Raw genomic sequence first — 16,929 nt, forward strand, 5'->3', positions numbered from 1 at the left:
CGCATGGAACGCCGGACAGAAGGGGCTGCGGAAGGCAGGCTTGGTGGTGTGTATGTTTCCTTTAGACCCGGAGAGTTGTGGGGTAGCAACCGTGACAATGCGCGCTGTGGAAGCTGAGTGTCGCGGGTGGAAGAGGGTGGCGGATCCAGAGACAATGCTGGTCCAGGGGTGTTTGGTGCTGGTTGGGTTGTGGGTGTGTCTGGAGTAGGTGGGGCAGTGTTGTCCTTAGGTGGCATACCTGTCGTCGCCTTGTTCGGGTCGCTGGGTGCAGATGCTAGGGAGGGTCTGCGAGGTACGACTGGTGGTGTAGGAGGGCAGATGAGATGATGGGGCTGGCAAGACACTGCAGGTGTATACCGCCGCAAGAACTTCCTGTTACGTAAGGTTACTCGCCCAGAGCCATCTCGCGAACCACATATTGGTCAAGCGGACGCACCTCAATGACAATGCCTGTTTTGTCCCATTTGGTTGGGTGAGGGCCGGTTTGATTCTGGACTCGTACGTGGTCACCAATAACAAGGGGAGGAAGGTGTCTTGTGTGCTCAGAAAGCCGTTCTGCAATTTTCATGTTTCTGTTACGCAGGGCCTCTTCTCGGGCTGCCAGTGTCTCTCTCCATGTTGGGTGTGGTTCATAGCGACCGGGGTGTATGGGAATGAAATCACGTATGGGTCGACCAAACAGACACTGTGCTGGGGAGAGTTTAGTCCCCTTGGCTGGTGTATTTCTGTATTGTAACATTGCCCGTTGAAAGGAGTCAGTGTCTAGGTCTTCGTTGGGGTTTGTGTTGTCAGTAAGAAGGCGTTTAACCGTTTTAACTGCAACTTCAGCTCTGCAGTTGCTGTGAGGGTAGGCAACAGATGATACACGGTGCCGGACTCCCCAATTTTTGAGAAAGGTCTTGGTGGCGGTGGATGAGAACTCCGGACCACCATCAGAGGACAGCTCATCACTTATTCCATATGTGACAAATGTACGCCTGAGGCTGGAGATTAGGCCGTTTGATCCATCAGCTGCCCGTTCCACAATTGGCCAATTACTGTAGCGATCCACAATGACCAAGTAATTGTTGCCAGCAAGGTGGAAATAGTCAGCACATATCGACTGAAATGGGTACACTGGTGCAACAGGTGGGGTAGGTGGTGGATTGGGCTGTGATGGGGCCATACGATTACACTGTGAGCATCGTGTGCGCATGTGGTGGATATCGGACGTAATGCCTGGCCAAAAACTGAAGCTTCGCACGCGAGGTCATGGATGAGATGCCCTGATGAGCTGAGTGGAGGGACTTCAGAACCTCAGGGCGGAGTGATGGGGGATAATAATGCGGTGGTTGTGCATGGCAACGCCATCCAAAGAGTAGAGACCATCTCTCAGGCTGAAGTAATCTTGGAGATCGGGAGGCAACTCATGGCGTGATCCTGGCAGACCATCCTCAATTATTGACAGCAGCTTGGACAATGTCTGATCACTTGTTGTCGCCAGGCGCACATCGTCCCATGTGATAGACTTAAGGGCACTAAGGGAGGTGGACATAGCCGCCACTGCATCAGGCTCATGTGAACATGTGATAGATGTGGGCGTATATGAAGAGCTTTGTTTCAAAACCCCTTACATCCACTTTTGGCCAAATTGAGTTATTGGCATAATATTATAGTGTGGGTAAAAATACACATTTTGGTGGTTGTTTGACCTTCATACTACCTTCCTTTCCGGAGTTATCGCATATTTCCCGTTTGGGAAATCTTAGGGAATTTCCGGAAATCTGAACTTAAAATGAATATAGAATTGTTTTGTTTTCAATTTTTGATGTATAATGGTAGCCTGGAATGTTCTTTACCTATTAAAACCAAAAGGAACTGTTTTTGGGTCACTATGTTTGAAAAAATCATTTTAATTAACAAAAGGTGTAGCTCGAAATACCCAAAAATGCCATTTTCCGAATTTAATTAAAATTCATAATTAAAAAAGTAAATGAGATATTTCAATTTTTCTTTTTGATTTTCAAAGCATTAGTCAAGTTACATAATGTAGTGCAAACAAATGGGCTCAAATTTGATTGCAAAGGTGGTTTCTAGAAAAGGGGTAAATTTATTTTGTTGCAAAACCCCTTACATCCACAAAAGGTGCGATATAAAAGAAATAATAAAATAAATAGGAAGCCTTGAAAATTGTCCCAAGCCTATTCTTTTAGTTTCTATTCATCAACACTTTATCCAATCCCAAATTGAATCAAATCGAACAAGTAATACTTGCACAATTAAAAAAAGCTATTTTTCTCAAAAAGTCAAAAGTGGATGTAAGGGGTTTTGCAACAAAGCTCTTCATATGTACGTGTGTGCATTCAAGCAGAGTGAGGGGGAGGTATGTTGTATCGTGATGCAGTGTAGCAACATCATCTGGGAGGTACATGCCCTTGGACTTGCTGACGGGGTGGCGGGAGACTCCGTCTGCTGCTCTGTGGCGAACACCTGGAACATGGACTATACGGAATCGATAAGCGGAGTGATTTTTCCTTCAGGTTGAAGTCGTGGGTTAGGGACATCCTCCAAGCATCTATCACCAAGGACCTTGAGGAGGGGCTTGTGGTCAACTGCAATGATCAGGTTATCGCAACCAAGGACGAAATGGCGTGCCTTATCTAATGCGTCTCGACAGCCAAAGCTTCCCCTTCTACAGGGTGGTAGCGGGACTCAGCAGGGGTTGTGAAACGGCTACCAACCAGGGTGACTTTCCACCCTGTCTTGCAGCAGAATGGGTCTGGTTTTGTGCATTGACAATGTTTTTGGAGCAAAAGCCAATCCCAGTTTTGCTCCAATCTGTGGCAAGACACGTGGGGCGAGATTTGTCAAAGATCTCGACACCTTTGGAGATTTCCTCTATGATGATCCGCTTTGATTCTTCAAACAGGTCATTGAGTTCCTCCGTCCATGTAAATGGGGTACCTGGGCTAAGTAGCGAGCGGAATGGTAGCATCTTTTCCGCTGAGGCAAAGGCATAAGCTACTTGGTTGACCAGGCTATGCCAGGAGCGGATGTCAGTAATGTTGCGCGGGGTAGGGAACTTCTCAATGGCATCAAAGAGGCTGGGGCAAGGTCTCACTGATGAGGGGGATATTTCAAACCCTGCAAATTCAACAGTGTCTTTGGCAAAGACAAATTTGTCTGGATTAAGGGTGATACCGTTGCGACCACATAGATCTAGCCAGCGGACTGCCTGGGAGAAAGACTCTTTAATGTTGTAAGACCACAGCAGTGTGTCATCCACACATTTTGTTTTGTTGGGTATGTCAGTGATGATCTCGTCAGAACGGCATTTAGTATAACCATCACCAGAGGCAAGGTATCCTTGTGGTGCAACACGGTATCTGTACCGGCCCCATGGGGTTATAAATGTAGTGAGGTGTCTATCCTCTTCATGCAGTGGTACACTGTGATACCCATTCCACGCATCAAACACTGTCTTTTTTGTGCTGTGAGGGACAGATCTTGCCTGAATGAAAGGAGACTGTGTGTGGTGGGTTTCATGAGTTGCGTGCTTGTTAAGGGGCTGAAAGTCAACAGTGCGGCGTGGTTTACCATTCTTTTTGGGGCAGATTACCATCCTGTGGCACCATGTCACTGGCTCACCGACAGGAACTGGTTCAATGACACCGAGGCGAACGTCTTGGTCAAGGCCAGCCTTGACATCCTCCCTCCAGTGTAGGGGTACAGGGATAGGGGTGTGATACGCGACTGGCTTGGCAGTGTTGTCAATCATGAGGCGGAGGGGCGGGCCCTGCATCATTGGTAATGGCTGGTGTTCACATGTATTAAAAGTAGATGATGCATAATAGTCAAGCAGAAGATTTTCAAGTCTTCCACGGTTCTCCTCAGTGGTTGGAAATGGGGGTGTCACTGGGGTGGTGGGGGCGCTTGGCGTTAGCAAGCGCATGGGGCAGTAAGGAATGACCATGAGTTTAGTTTAGGGTCAGTTGCTGACTGGTCGCTGCTTGCTATCCCGGATGCACACGCCGGCTGAGTTTCTCCAATTGTTGGGAATCTGTCTGATATCAGCCCTAGGTCAATACATGCCTGCTTACTTAAATACAGATTGTCATTTGTGTCTGTGAAATAGACAATTTGGCGTGTTTGTAGGGTAGTACCATCTTTTGTTGTACCCAAGATTCTAAGAACAAGTGCCCCGAGGATGCGTATGCCTTTGTTGTCGGCGGCACTCATTTTCATAGTGACTGGTGTGAGATGGTGGGTTTGCAGACCCATGCGCTGGAGGAGTTTGGTACCTGCCAGACATGACTGACAGCCAGTGTCAGCTATTGCGCGGTAGTAGGCAGTACTTGGGGCGGGGCAAGTGAAGGCCGAGCGTATCATAGTCTGAAGGGAGCGCCACGAATGGCTACATCTATAAGGGGTTGGGGATCAGATGCCCGACGTTCCCAAGTTTTACACAGATTATTATAGACATGATGGTCAAGATTGATCACAGGACTACCTCCTGCATCTAAACTACATAGGTTAGAGTCATTAAACACATTAGAGTCATTGTCAATGCTGCAAAGTGTGTCAAATATGGCGCTTTCTGTGTCTGTCGTGCCTTTTCTTTGATTAGTAGGTTCTTTGGAATGTCCTTTGCGGCCGCCACCGCGGCAAACTGCGTCAAAGTGGCCCCGAACACTGCATTTTCCACACACATGGCCAAATGCAGGGCATGACTGCTCACGGTCCTTGCGACGTGTGCCATGTGACTCTTTACGACCACAATAGTTGCAAATGTGTCTTTGATGAGTGTTATCTGCCTTCTTCATTGAGCGGTAGCTACTTGTGGCAGCAGTGGAGGCTATGTTACCTTGTAGGCGGGTGGCGGATCGTTTCCCGCTCTCTTTTGCCTCTATGTAGCTGACAGTTTCTTCTAAAGTCATGTTCTGTTTCTGCTCCCCAAGGAGCTCCAGTTGAATTTCCTCGTCGCTGATGCCACGAGAGATGGCGTCCTGTAGTACATGCTCACTATAGTCAACATTCTGGTTGCAATTTGGGCAGAGCACAATGAAATTACACACCCCTGCCTGGCCACGAAGACAGGCGGCAAAGTTCCGTGTCGGCTCATCTCTGTCTTGTCGCATGTCATGTAGCTGGACACGTGAAACCATGATATTTTCTTGACGAACAGCGAGTGTTTTCATGGCTTTCAAGACATCCTCTTCAGGTTTCCCAGTGAGTGTGATGCCCCCATTTGTGCGTGTTAAATCCTTGCGGAGGGGGTCATCGCAGCATTCAAGGAGCTGGATTACAATGTTTGCACCAGTTATTTTGGTGGCAGTTTTGTAGTCATTCCATCTGGAGAGGAAATATGTCCATTCCTCTGATGTGCCCCAGAGGGACACTGTAGGGCGTTTAACCTTTTCAGTTTTTGCACCACCTGGTTGGGGTGGCGTGTCGTGTTGTTTGCCATGAAGATTTGGTAGCGCAATAGTGAGTTCAGGTGTGGCGTCCTCTGGTGTGACGTAGTCACACGAAGTGATCGGGCATGCTATGCCTGGCATTTTGATACTGAAGGCGTTGAGGGTCTTGACTTGAGCTCTAGCTGGAATATGTCTTGGTCATTAATAACTACTACTAGTATTTTGTTGTCTTGTCCTGCCTTGTCTTGTTCTTTATTGTGGACTTTAACAATGACCAAGATCTGGAATGATATAATGGTATAATGATATATAACTAACTGTAACATACTAATAACGTACAATCCTCTACATAATTATTGCTTTGCTTCCCACAATCAGCCAGGAATCATGCATAATGATCGGTTTCCATTCATTAATTATCTTATTTAAAGAAGAGATAACATTAACATTTAACAATACTCAGTCATAATTACCATATAATATGTAAATTATGATGCACATGAGGAAGGTTACCGTTGTTGCAGGGCTACAGCAACTTCGCCGTTAATCAATTAATTAACGTTCTTAAACAATTAACTTTTATCAATATTCAGTCATTAATGTTATGCCCATGAGGAAGGTTATCGTTGTTGCAGGGCTACAGCGACATCGCTGTTTGATAATTAATGAATTAATTAACAAACAAACAAACAAACAAACAAACTTTATAAATATTCACCCATTAATGCGATGCCTATGAGGAAGGTTATCGTTGTTGCAGGGCTACAGCGACATCGCCATGTGAACTTTGAACGACAATTTCTCAACAACCCTACTACCGATTTCCATGATTTTTTTACCAAATTTCTTCTTTTTAAAAGACCTTGCTAAGTATAGGTCTAAATGATAAAAATTATCATGATTTTACGTCGTTCATAAAACGCCCCTACCACTCACAAGCTTTACTTTACACTGACCGCGTTCTTACGTTCAATACAAATCTGAATAAAGATGGAAGATAACAGTTCTGTTTCATTCACAATGTTTTGTTGAACTTGTAAAAGAAATGTCTTATGATGCTTATTTTTTCACCTTAGAATTAGTCGGGACTGTATGACCATTTTCTTCTTAATTAACTTTTCAGTGGTCACGGTCCTGTTTTTATTTTTAAAAAACTGCAAAGTATGAAATCACATAAACCAGTGATACGTCGTTCATAAAAGGCCCCAACCAGTGATAACCAGGTGCAAAAGTTCTGTTTCTTCTTAATTAACTTTTCAGTGGTCACGCTCCTGTTTTTATTTATAATAATCTGGAAATTATGAAATCACATAAACCAGTGTATACGTCGTTCATAAAATGCCCCAACCAGTGACAACCAGGTGCAAACTAAGTTATGTGCATTATGCGCTTACCAATGACAATTTTTAATATTTCCTCTTGTCAACAACTTTCGCGCCGTCGGTTTAGCCCCTCAAAATGTCTAGCTTGGCGCCGTCGCTGTAGCATGGCAACAACGACACCTTCGCGCCGTCGGTGTAGCCCAGTAAAGATATAGCCAGCGCCGTCGCTGTAGCACGGCAACAGCGATACCTCGCAGCGCCGTCGGTGTAGCCTAGTAAAAGGTATAGCTTCGGCGCCGTCGCTGTAGCACGGCAACAGCGATACCTTCAGCGCCGTCGGTGTTGCCCGTAAAAGGTATAGTTGGCGCCGTCGCTGTAGCACGGCAACAGCGATACCTACCTCCCCTACATTAATTTGGTGACATGACCAAATAAGGTATACCTCAGTGCCGCCGGTGTTAGCATACGAAAATAGCTATACCTTCGCTACCTCGATTTAGCCCCTCGAAAAGTCTAGCTTTGCGCCGTCGCTGTAGCATCGGCAACAACGACACCTTCGCCGTGCCGTCGGTGTAGCCCATTGAAAAGGTATATCTTCGCGCCGTCGCTGTAGCACGGCAACAGCGATACCTTCACGCCGTCGGTGTAGTCCTGTAAAAAGGTCTAGCTTTGCGCCGTCGCTGTAGCACGGCAACAACGATACCTTCCTCCACCACACTCATTTGCTAATATGACAACTTTTAACAATTAGGCCTACATAAGGTGCACCTTTACACCGTCGGTGTAGCCTTACGGAAATAGGTCTACCTTACCGCCGTCGGTGTAGGCTCCTCATAAAGGTCTAGCTTTCTTGGCGTCGCTGTAGCACGGCAACAGCGATACCTTTGCTTCGTCGCTGTAGCACAGCAACAACGATACCTTCATTCACCATCACATCATTATTCAATATATGATACTTAACGTATTTACTCCATGAAATAAATGCTACTCATTCTTAATCAAACCACTCATTAACAAATACAATTAACATTCCTCTTATCAATATAACTTTAATCACTATTAACAATCATTGTTAATTACTTACAACAACCCTCTTATCGCTCACACTCATTATTATTATGTCATAATTATTACTTAACTACCATCGCCCTCTAATCCATCATAATAATTAGAATTATATAATCATTCATAACCAATTACAATCGGCCTCTTATACGATGCGGTCATCATTATTACTTGAGTACATTAAAATCTATTACGGATAATTAATACTTCTAAGCCATTATATAATGCAATATAGTTATTTCATTATGCTTAAATTAAATTCAAATGACATTACTACTATCTAGAAGTAACCACAATAATTTAATCGTACTAACACTTACTACCTTGATGAATGCAAACTTCCTTAAGTCAAACGCCGACATACTTTATTAAAAACCTGACTCATATACCTCTAACTTAATTTAAATCTATCCCATTATAAGTAATTGCTACCGACGCCGGTGTAGTTTTACAAAAAAAGGTGCAGCTTCGCGGCGCCGTCGATGTGGTAGGGTATTCTAAAGGTACTCCGTCTTTTCTCAGAAGATACAGCTAGTTGACTCATCAAAATAAATTTCATCCAAATGTCAACATTAGGGGCTGTGCAATAGTTATGAGCCCTGTTAGGAGGGTAAAATTGGGGGGCAAGACATTTTTGGTGAGCCAAAGTGGGGGGGGGGCAAGCAGTGATGGCACCATGGGGGGGACTTTTGCCTCCCAGTCAGAACTCTTGCCCCCCTGTCGCCCCCCAGAAAAAAACCCAAAATTACGAACATTTCCACTTTTTGCGGTAATTTTGTGCAAAATTTGTTGATATTGCCCCCCTGAAATTCACTTTGCCCCCTAATGCCCCCGAAAAAAAAAAATGTTGGCACTCATTCATGGGGCACCTTTTAAATAAAATGCATTTTGATATCATTAATAGAGTATGACATGAAAAAATAGTATCAATTTTCATATTAAAAACACAAAACATCGTGCAAATTTTTTTTTTTTTTTAAATTTTTTTTTAGGTCAACCATGAATGATCCTAGCATTTAGGTCTAGGTCCAAGGACACTACAAAACCGAAAAAATTAATAACTTTAAAAAAAAAAAAAATTTCGGGTAGTCGGTTACCCGGTTACCCGCCCGAAAAATGCGCCGGGTACCCGGGCACAAAATTACCCGAAAATGCCAGGCCTAATTGACATTGTTTTCCTAATATTGCAGATCTCCTGTTAATCCGCCATCCAAATATCACGATGCCAAAGAGACACTTGATTCCCACCCTGGAAAGGCTTTGTCTTCAAAATATTGCCTCCAACATGAATGGATGGACAAGACATTACGAAGACAATTACATGGGCAAAGGAGTCTATAGGTATATTCTTGGACCATTTGATATACTTGGTGAGTAAATACTGTGTCTTGTCAAGATGATAATTGTTTTGAGTACTGTACACGTATTAGCATTGAACCTGAAGGTGTCATCCATGTCTCCCTTTAACCAAAATTAAGTCCATTTTTGTACACATACATACATGTAGTATATAGTTAAATGATCACTATAGTTTGTCTTTAGAGGGAATATTCCCCGGAATATTCTTGTTCACATGTTATTTGATCCTATTCATTTTGGATTGGTGTATTGCTTGAGACATATCATTTGGTTTTACATTCCATGATGTTGAATTCACTTGCCTAGAATTAGGAAAAATGATTGTAGACTTTTAAGAGAAGTTCATCTGCATGTAGTACCGTATGTGTTAAGTGAATTATCTTTAAGTCACCAATATTTGATTACAGGTTCCCACATGGTTGAGGAGCTAACTGATCTTCTTCTACAACAGAGGAAACTAACCAAAGCAGCTCTACATCTCTTGCTTAATGGGGGCAAATTCCGATATCTCAATTTAAGTATGTGTCATAAACTGGTTACAGATGATGAAATTTATCTCATATCCAAGTGCAAGGTATGTGTAGGTTTTGTTATTATATTTCTTCCTTGTGATTGATGAAAGTATGAAGGAGATAGAGTCTGGTTGACAGAAGAAGAAAGAAAGAGAATGAAACAATTGCTTAGCAGCCTTACCGGGCAGCCTTTTGCTGGCTTGGCATTACTTTTCATGTTATCAGTGATGTCCAATTGCGATTTATTGACCATCAGACATTTGAAATCAAATTTAAAGGTGGGTGACCTGATTGACAACTTTATCACACCCCTCCACACTTTACCCCATAAAAATGAGATTTTGGTCCCAAATTTTGGTATCTGGAGAAAGCTCATATATTTTCTTGCAACCCCAGTATTTTGTTGAGGTATGAACAAAAAAGTAGTAGTCTCATCCCACATGGTTGTATTACCACCTATAATGTTCTCCATTGTGATACATGTATCCAAAATTGTGATAAACAACCGGAGTACTCAAAACTTGGAATTGGATTGTTTGGGTGATAGACCTTCATGTAAAAGTATAAAACATTGGACAATCCACCTTTAATTTATGATCCTCAAACTGCACAACTTGACATTGACATGACAATATTATCATTTACATCACAACACAACAGTTTTATTTTTCTCTTTTTATGAGATCCACTATCTTGATTGTATAATCTTGATAAAGAAGTGTAGCCTTGGCCCAATATGATATTAACACAACCCCCCAGAGAAAACATTTAAGTGAAATAGTGTGTATTTCAAGTTTCCAACAAATATATTCTTGCAATACAAGACCAACTGATTCCATGATATCAGTGACAATCACTTGTATTGAGCAGCAGACATTTGAAGTGGGATTTATATTAAAAACAGCTATGCACATCTTGACATTTAAATGGTTTGGACAACATTGTCATTTTTAACACCCACACTTGACAACTCTGCAACAATGTATGGAATAATAATCCTTGAGAGCCAGGAATGTGCCTTTCCTGGTTCATAAATTGCAGGCCTTGCCATTATGTTACTGACAATATTTCACCCGGGATATTTCAATCCACCGTAATCCATAATCTTTCAAGCAATATGTCGCTATAATGACAAAACCTTGTATTAAGTGAAATGTTCAAGAGAGCAAAAAAAACACATTTCTGTCTTGAAATTTTAGCACCAATGGCTGCCTTCCTTTGTCAGGAAACGATGTTCTGTAAAAATGACTATAGTAACTCCAAACACAAAGAATGACACAAAAAGAGTTGCATGGTTTTGATGTTTGGAGATACAAGGTTTTTGCACAATACTTAATAATAACATTCCTTTCCCTAGGCTGAAATGTACAATGACAAAACCTTGTAACAACGTATTATATCTTATATATTTGATACACGGTTTTGTCACTTCAATTATGAAAATAAGGTGACTGTGGGCTATTGTTGTAGAGATAGACATACAAGGTTTTGCCAGTATAATTTCTATGAAGACTAGCTTGATAGCCACAAAATCAGTACAAAATCTCACTTGCACCGAAAAGTGAGATACAAGGTTTTGTCATTACAGCAACGAATAGCAACTTAAAAATATATCCATGATAAGTCCTAAGTAATAATTGTCTTACGCTATGGAATAGAGTAAGACAGTAAAATCACTGCTGTCCATCCGTGTTTTATTATAGGCCTATATCACATTCTCAATCTTGTGTTTGTAGTCACTATTAAATAGGAATAAATGTAATAAAGTTAGTTTCATTGTGTGATGTTCCTTCAACATGAAAATTATATCGGATCATGTTTTACTTTTGATGTTATAACCATTTTTGTTAATTGGTTTTAATGTTTAAAGTTGTTTTGAAAAACACTGTAAAATATACCATTGATAAAACCCATGTTTCAAGTTTATTTTTTTTAAATATCGTATATCAAGGTCCTTTACAATAGCTACCCGATAGACATTTGACCATTTTTGCATTCTATATTGTACACAATCTTACAATATGGTACCTGGCAGTGGCAGCTATTGCATAAACCCTCATTATGTATTTTTAGTAACCAAAAAAAAATGTATATAAGAGATAAAGTAGACATCAGGGGGTTAGGGCAAGAAAGCCCTATCTGCAATAGCTGCCAGGTGTTATACTCTTAAATGTGTACAATATAGAATGCAGAAATTACACATGTCTATGGGCAGCTACATGGTCCTAAACCCTCAATATAATTGTTTTTAGTTTTCCATTAACTCCTCCCGACTGTGTGTCTCCAAGATAAGTAGTGCTCAATTATCATTTACAAGGCGGTTATCCGTATAGCCGACAAATATCACTGATACCAGTTTTTTTTTTTCGTTTACCTTAAAACTGAGTCCATACCTGCCCACTGTTCCGATGTATTCGGATTCCAGCCAATTTTTGAGAAAAACGTCTCAAAAATTACTCAGAAAAAGTCAGATTTCCCTAAAAGTAAAAATTATAAAAAAACATGTAAATTTATCATTTAGAAATTAGAGTGCAATTCTGAATAATGGGCAGTCGGGGAAACAAAATTCAATTTAATACTCAATGGTCTAATTAAATTTAATATAACTATTTATCATTAAGCAAATGTACAATTTTTTTCTTTGACAAGCTTATTCAGTTTTTATGGTTTGTTTGTTCAGATGGACTCTTGTTTGACCTATTTTAAAATTTGTTATTTAGAATATATCAGGGTCAGAAAATATGAAGCAGGTACTGAATAAGTTAATTTACATTATAATTTAAGAGTTAACAAAAGAAACAAAATAATTAGATTTAAATTCTAGTTAATTGCAAATTACAAAAATGCAGGCTGTTTTTGAACAATATTTGTAGGTTATGAATTTCAATTAAATCAATACTGAATTTAGCATATGGAGTGTCATTCTGTTAACAAATGAATGTAGATCACTTTAGATAAAATAATTTAAGAAATTGACTACTTTTTAATACTTTCGGCCTACTGCATAAAATTAATTAAAAATATGTAATAAAATTTTAAGAAAAATTGTGATAAAAGATTTATGGTATAAAATAAAGCAGATACTAAATTAATAAACAAAGATGAATTAATGTTATTGATTGGTATTTAATATTTTGAAAATTGCTAAGGCATTCAATTGCTGAATTGACAATATAATGTGAATTCATGTCAGCTGCATAGTCCATACTATCATGAACAGTAAAAATATTTTTTTGAAAAAACAAATAGTTGACCAATTTTATACATGTCTGTTATATACTGCGCCAATAAAGTGTCCTTACACTTGGAAAAATAATCACAATATCAAAACTGAACAATATTGTGGTAAATTTGTTTTTTAATAGATGCACTATCTAATCCTGCACATTATGACACCACATTGAATCCAATGTAACCTCAAGAAGTAAAGTTACATGCAATTGAATAGATGAAGGTCCACTTTTAAAAGTGACAAACTGGCCTATACAATGTACAAGGCTCCAACAAGCGCAACAAAGAGACAACACAGTTTCTTCAATGAAGCATTATTTAAAGCAGTTTTTATTTCAGTTTTTACTTCTCTGTACTTTTCATAACTTTCATTTTATTTGTCAATTCTTTTGTTTCAGTTTTCTTTTGTTCCTTTTGTTTTAGATTAAAGCCAAACGCATAAATTAGCCATTTACCACTCTCAAACCAGATGTCTAGTCTGAGTTTTGAAAAAGCCAGTTTGTCACTTTTAAAACGGGACATTTGTCTAATCAAATGCTAGTAACTTTGCTTCTTGAAGTCACATTGGATTCAATGTGGTGTCATAATGTGCAGGATTAGATAGTGCATCTATTAAAAAACAAATTTACCCCAATATTGTTCAGTTTTGAAATTGTGGTTATTTTTCCAAGTGTAAGGATACTTTATTGGCCTAGTATAGATGAAACCAGTCATCTATTTTCAACTATTATCACTGTTTGTCAAGGCCCCAAGATGTCTTAAAGCTATATTGGCCTTGCAAATTAATTTCAGCATTCAAATGGCTTATTGTTATGTTTGATAGATGTTGTTGATGTAGATGCACTTAAAGCCATAATGTATGATCTTAGCCAAATTTGTGGTGTTTATAGGACAACAGCTTAATTTTGACATACAGTCATGACTTTAAGTACCCCACAGTACTTCATGTTAAATTGCCAAAATAGCATTAGCCAGCGCAGTTTCTTTCATTTAACCTCATTATTTCCTGGCAGTTATGACTAATATTAAAATAACAAAATTAAAATTTGATGGAAATTGTACATTATGGCTTAATAACAAATGCAGGTGTAATGTTTGTATGTTGTAATTGTTAATATCTTTTCATCTTTGGTTGTGTTTGACAGAAACTGAAGTCTCTGAATCTGTCAGGATGTAAGAGAATATCTCAACCAGCTTTATGCTTACTAGCCCAGTGCCTTCAGAACATCAACAGTCTGGATCTTAGTTCTACAGCCGTTGATAGACAGGTAATTCATTTAGAGACAAAAACGATAGGAACGTTTGTCTTTACTATCCTCTACCTTGTGATAGAAGACAGGCAGGTAAAATATGTTGAGCAGTGGATGCTGGCGAAGTAATTGGTGCACAGTAATTCTTGTTGTTTTTTACATGTTTTATACTTCTGTGGGCCCTGAAATTCTGTGCTTACATGTGTTGTTTCTTGTCCCCCCTGCATACTGTCTCTGATTTACTTGTTTCCATGTACATGAAGTTGGTGTACCTTGCTCTTTCTTCCTCTAGTATCATTTATTGATTATATATTTGATTATTTACCATGAAAGTCAAAATTTTGATGACTGATTCAGTTATTTCAAATAATTGTCACTGAAAAATTGGAACTTTGTAATATAGAATATGAAATATTTTAATTGACCTACAATTATTAAATCCATTCCAAGAGTAATAATGTTTTTCATAGCAAATCTTAGAAATCCTTTAAATGTGGTACAAAAATCAAAGATTTCCCTTGTTACTCAATGAAGTTTTAATATTATTCAAAATTGGTTTTGCTCTATCTTCAAGATTTTTCATGTGAAAGCAAATTGGCTTTGTAAATAATGTTATTGCCTGCCTCAAAGAAATGTTGTTACACACTAATAATAAAATAAAGATCATCAAAGGTACATTTTTTTTATCTGTCTGTAGGTGATGCAACAGTTACTAAGTAACAGCCAAGACCTAGTAGAATTGAGGCTACAGAAATGCGGGGTCAGTGATGAAGACCTCAGAGGAATTTGCTGGGTTGCATCCCAACGTCAGTATGGCATGAAGATTCTAATGCTTGATGTCTCCCATACCTATGTTACCAGAAAGGGTGTATCAGAAGTCCTCAAGAAGATGCCTCAATTACAAGTGGTCCGCTATCCAGGTATCTTTGATTGTCTTTTTGAATCTTACCTACCAGACAACTTCCAAGATACCAGTATTGACCAAGAGGAGTTGGAGCTGATCATTGCTAAAGTAATGTCAAGTAATCAGATGGGACAGTACCAGATGAGGTCATTGGTATCAGAAGATTTTGCTCATATTCCGAATGCTATGTTGTTCCTACTACCTCTGCTTTGCCCTCATATTACCCATGTGGACCTACGATTGACCACAGGTTTTGATGATATGGGTCTTAGACAGCTATCAAGTTTGATGAAATTACGGGAATTGGAGCTATGCTGTCAGCACAACGGCAGTAGTAATATCACATTTGACGGAGGTGTCATACCTTTGTTATCTAAAAGAGGTGATAGGATAGAGAAACTAGGACTACATGATGTCGATGACACAGACCTACTACTTGTTTGCAATATGTGTCCTAATCTTCGTGGCCTGAATATATTCATGATGCATGAAGATGCCCATTTCTCTAGCAGTTCACCATCTCACCATCATGCTAGACTCTGCCCAGGTCTGCAAGATCTTAACATCTGGAGTAAACATGGGGATCTGACCTTGACGCCATCAAGCATAACCCACATTCTCTCATGTAGTACGGAGCTCAGGGAATTGAATCTTATACGTACTGATACGCTAACAGATTATGTGCTGCTAGAGGTAATGCAGAGAAATCCATTCAGAAAGCTTGAGAATCTATCTCTGCATGAGTGTAATGCAGTCAGTGGTGAGGTCCTGACACAGTTCCTCTTCAATGAAGCCAACAATCTCCATAAAGTGAAATTGATGCATTGTAGAGATACAACCAGAAGGGACTTTGCAATGTGGAAGAATATGGCAGAAGAGCAGCACTATGATTTGACCATCGAATGGAAGTAGACAATTCCTGTGACTTGTTGCAAAATATTGCATACCATGAGCCCCAACTGATCATAAATCCTTAAATCCAACACAAAGTTACTGTGGATCTTTGCACTTCCAATAGATATCAGCACTAAAAAAGTCTTGCAAGTGTTCTAGTGAACATGTTGTGTGTTCCTGTAGATAAAGATGTGAAAATGATATTTATTGATTCTGTTGATTTAGTAAGATGTCCATCATTTGTATAGTACATTTGTGATCCAAAGGCTTTTTATAATTATGCATTCTTTTATTGAGTTATAAGACACCTTATAAATGTGCAATAGAAATTGCTTCTGACACAAGTCAAAATTGAACCACAGAGTTAAGATAAAGCTTTTAAAATGAAGATTTTGTTGTGATAACATATATTTACTGTAAACAATTGTATGTGAAAGAAACCATCAAGAACCACAACAAAAAAAAGCAAATTCAAATATATCTGAATTTAACATTTGGTCTAGTTTTGGACTTTGTGTCAGTAGTATTGCAAAGAAAGTCATCATTCATGGACATAAATACATCTGTGGGTACAGCCTGACTTTCATGTGCTGATTCTGAACAAGCAATGCATGAGACTAGCTACATGTAGTTATAGTCATATAAGGATAGGATGTTTTTGATAGCTTTAAAATTTGTATTTGAACCTATTGTAATACGGTAAAAACTTGATAGTTAGCATATATGCGCTTTTAAAACATTCAAACGTGCCCCATCCACAAAAGTGTAAAGGGTTTTGAGCAAATCATCGATACACATAGTTATTTACGAACAAGTAAACCTGCAAATTTGTGTCTCAACCCCATTAGCTCACTTGGTAAAGCGCCGGACTTTGGTACAATTTCATGTTTTCAAAAGCGCTCCATAGTAAGCACATATGCTAACTATCAAGTTTTTATGGTAGTATGGTCCAGGACCTGTTGCTTCTCTTGCTAGAATATATTACAGATGGTATGT

The 16,929-nt window shown here is 39.6% G+C and overlaps 1 protein-coding gene across 2 annotated transcripts in view; it reads left to right on the plus strand.

Moving 5' to 3' along the window:
* The window catches only part of LOC140149026 (uncharacterized), a 28,933-nt gene extending 12,569 nt beyond the window's left edge, over positions 1 to 16,364 (plus strand). For both annotated transcript variants that reach the window (XM_072171171.1, XM_072171170.1), the window contains exons 2-5: positions 8,974 to 9,153; positions 9,550 to 9,716; positions 14,031 to 14,153; positions 14,833 to 16,364. In XM_072171171.1, the coding sequence (XP_072027272.1) occupies positions 9,006 to 9,153; positions 9,550 to 9,716; positions 14,031 to 14,153; positions 14,833 to 15,951 (1,557 nt within the window). In that variant the 5' untranslated portion in view covers positions 8,974 to 9,005 and the 3' untranslated portion in view covers positions 15,952 to 16,364. The remainder of the gene's footprint in view (positions 1 to 8,973; positions 9,154 to 9,549; positions 9,717 to 14,030; positions 14,154 to 14,832) is intronic.
* Positions 16,365 to 16,929: the final 565 nt, after the last annotated feature.

Source organism: Amphiura filiformis, chromosome 3 (genome assembly GCF_039555335.1).
Source record: "Amphiura filiformis chromosome 3, Afil_fr2py, whole genome shotgun sequence".
Taxonomy (NCBI): domain Eukaryota; kingdom Metazoa; phylum Echinodermata; class Ophiuroidea; order Amphilepidida; family Amphiuridae; genus Amphiura; species Amphiura filiformis.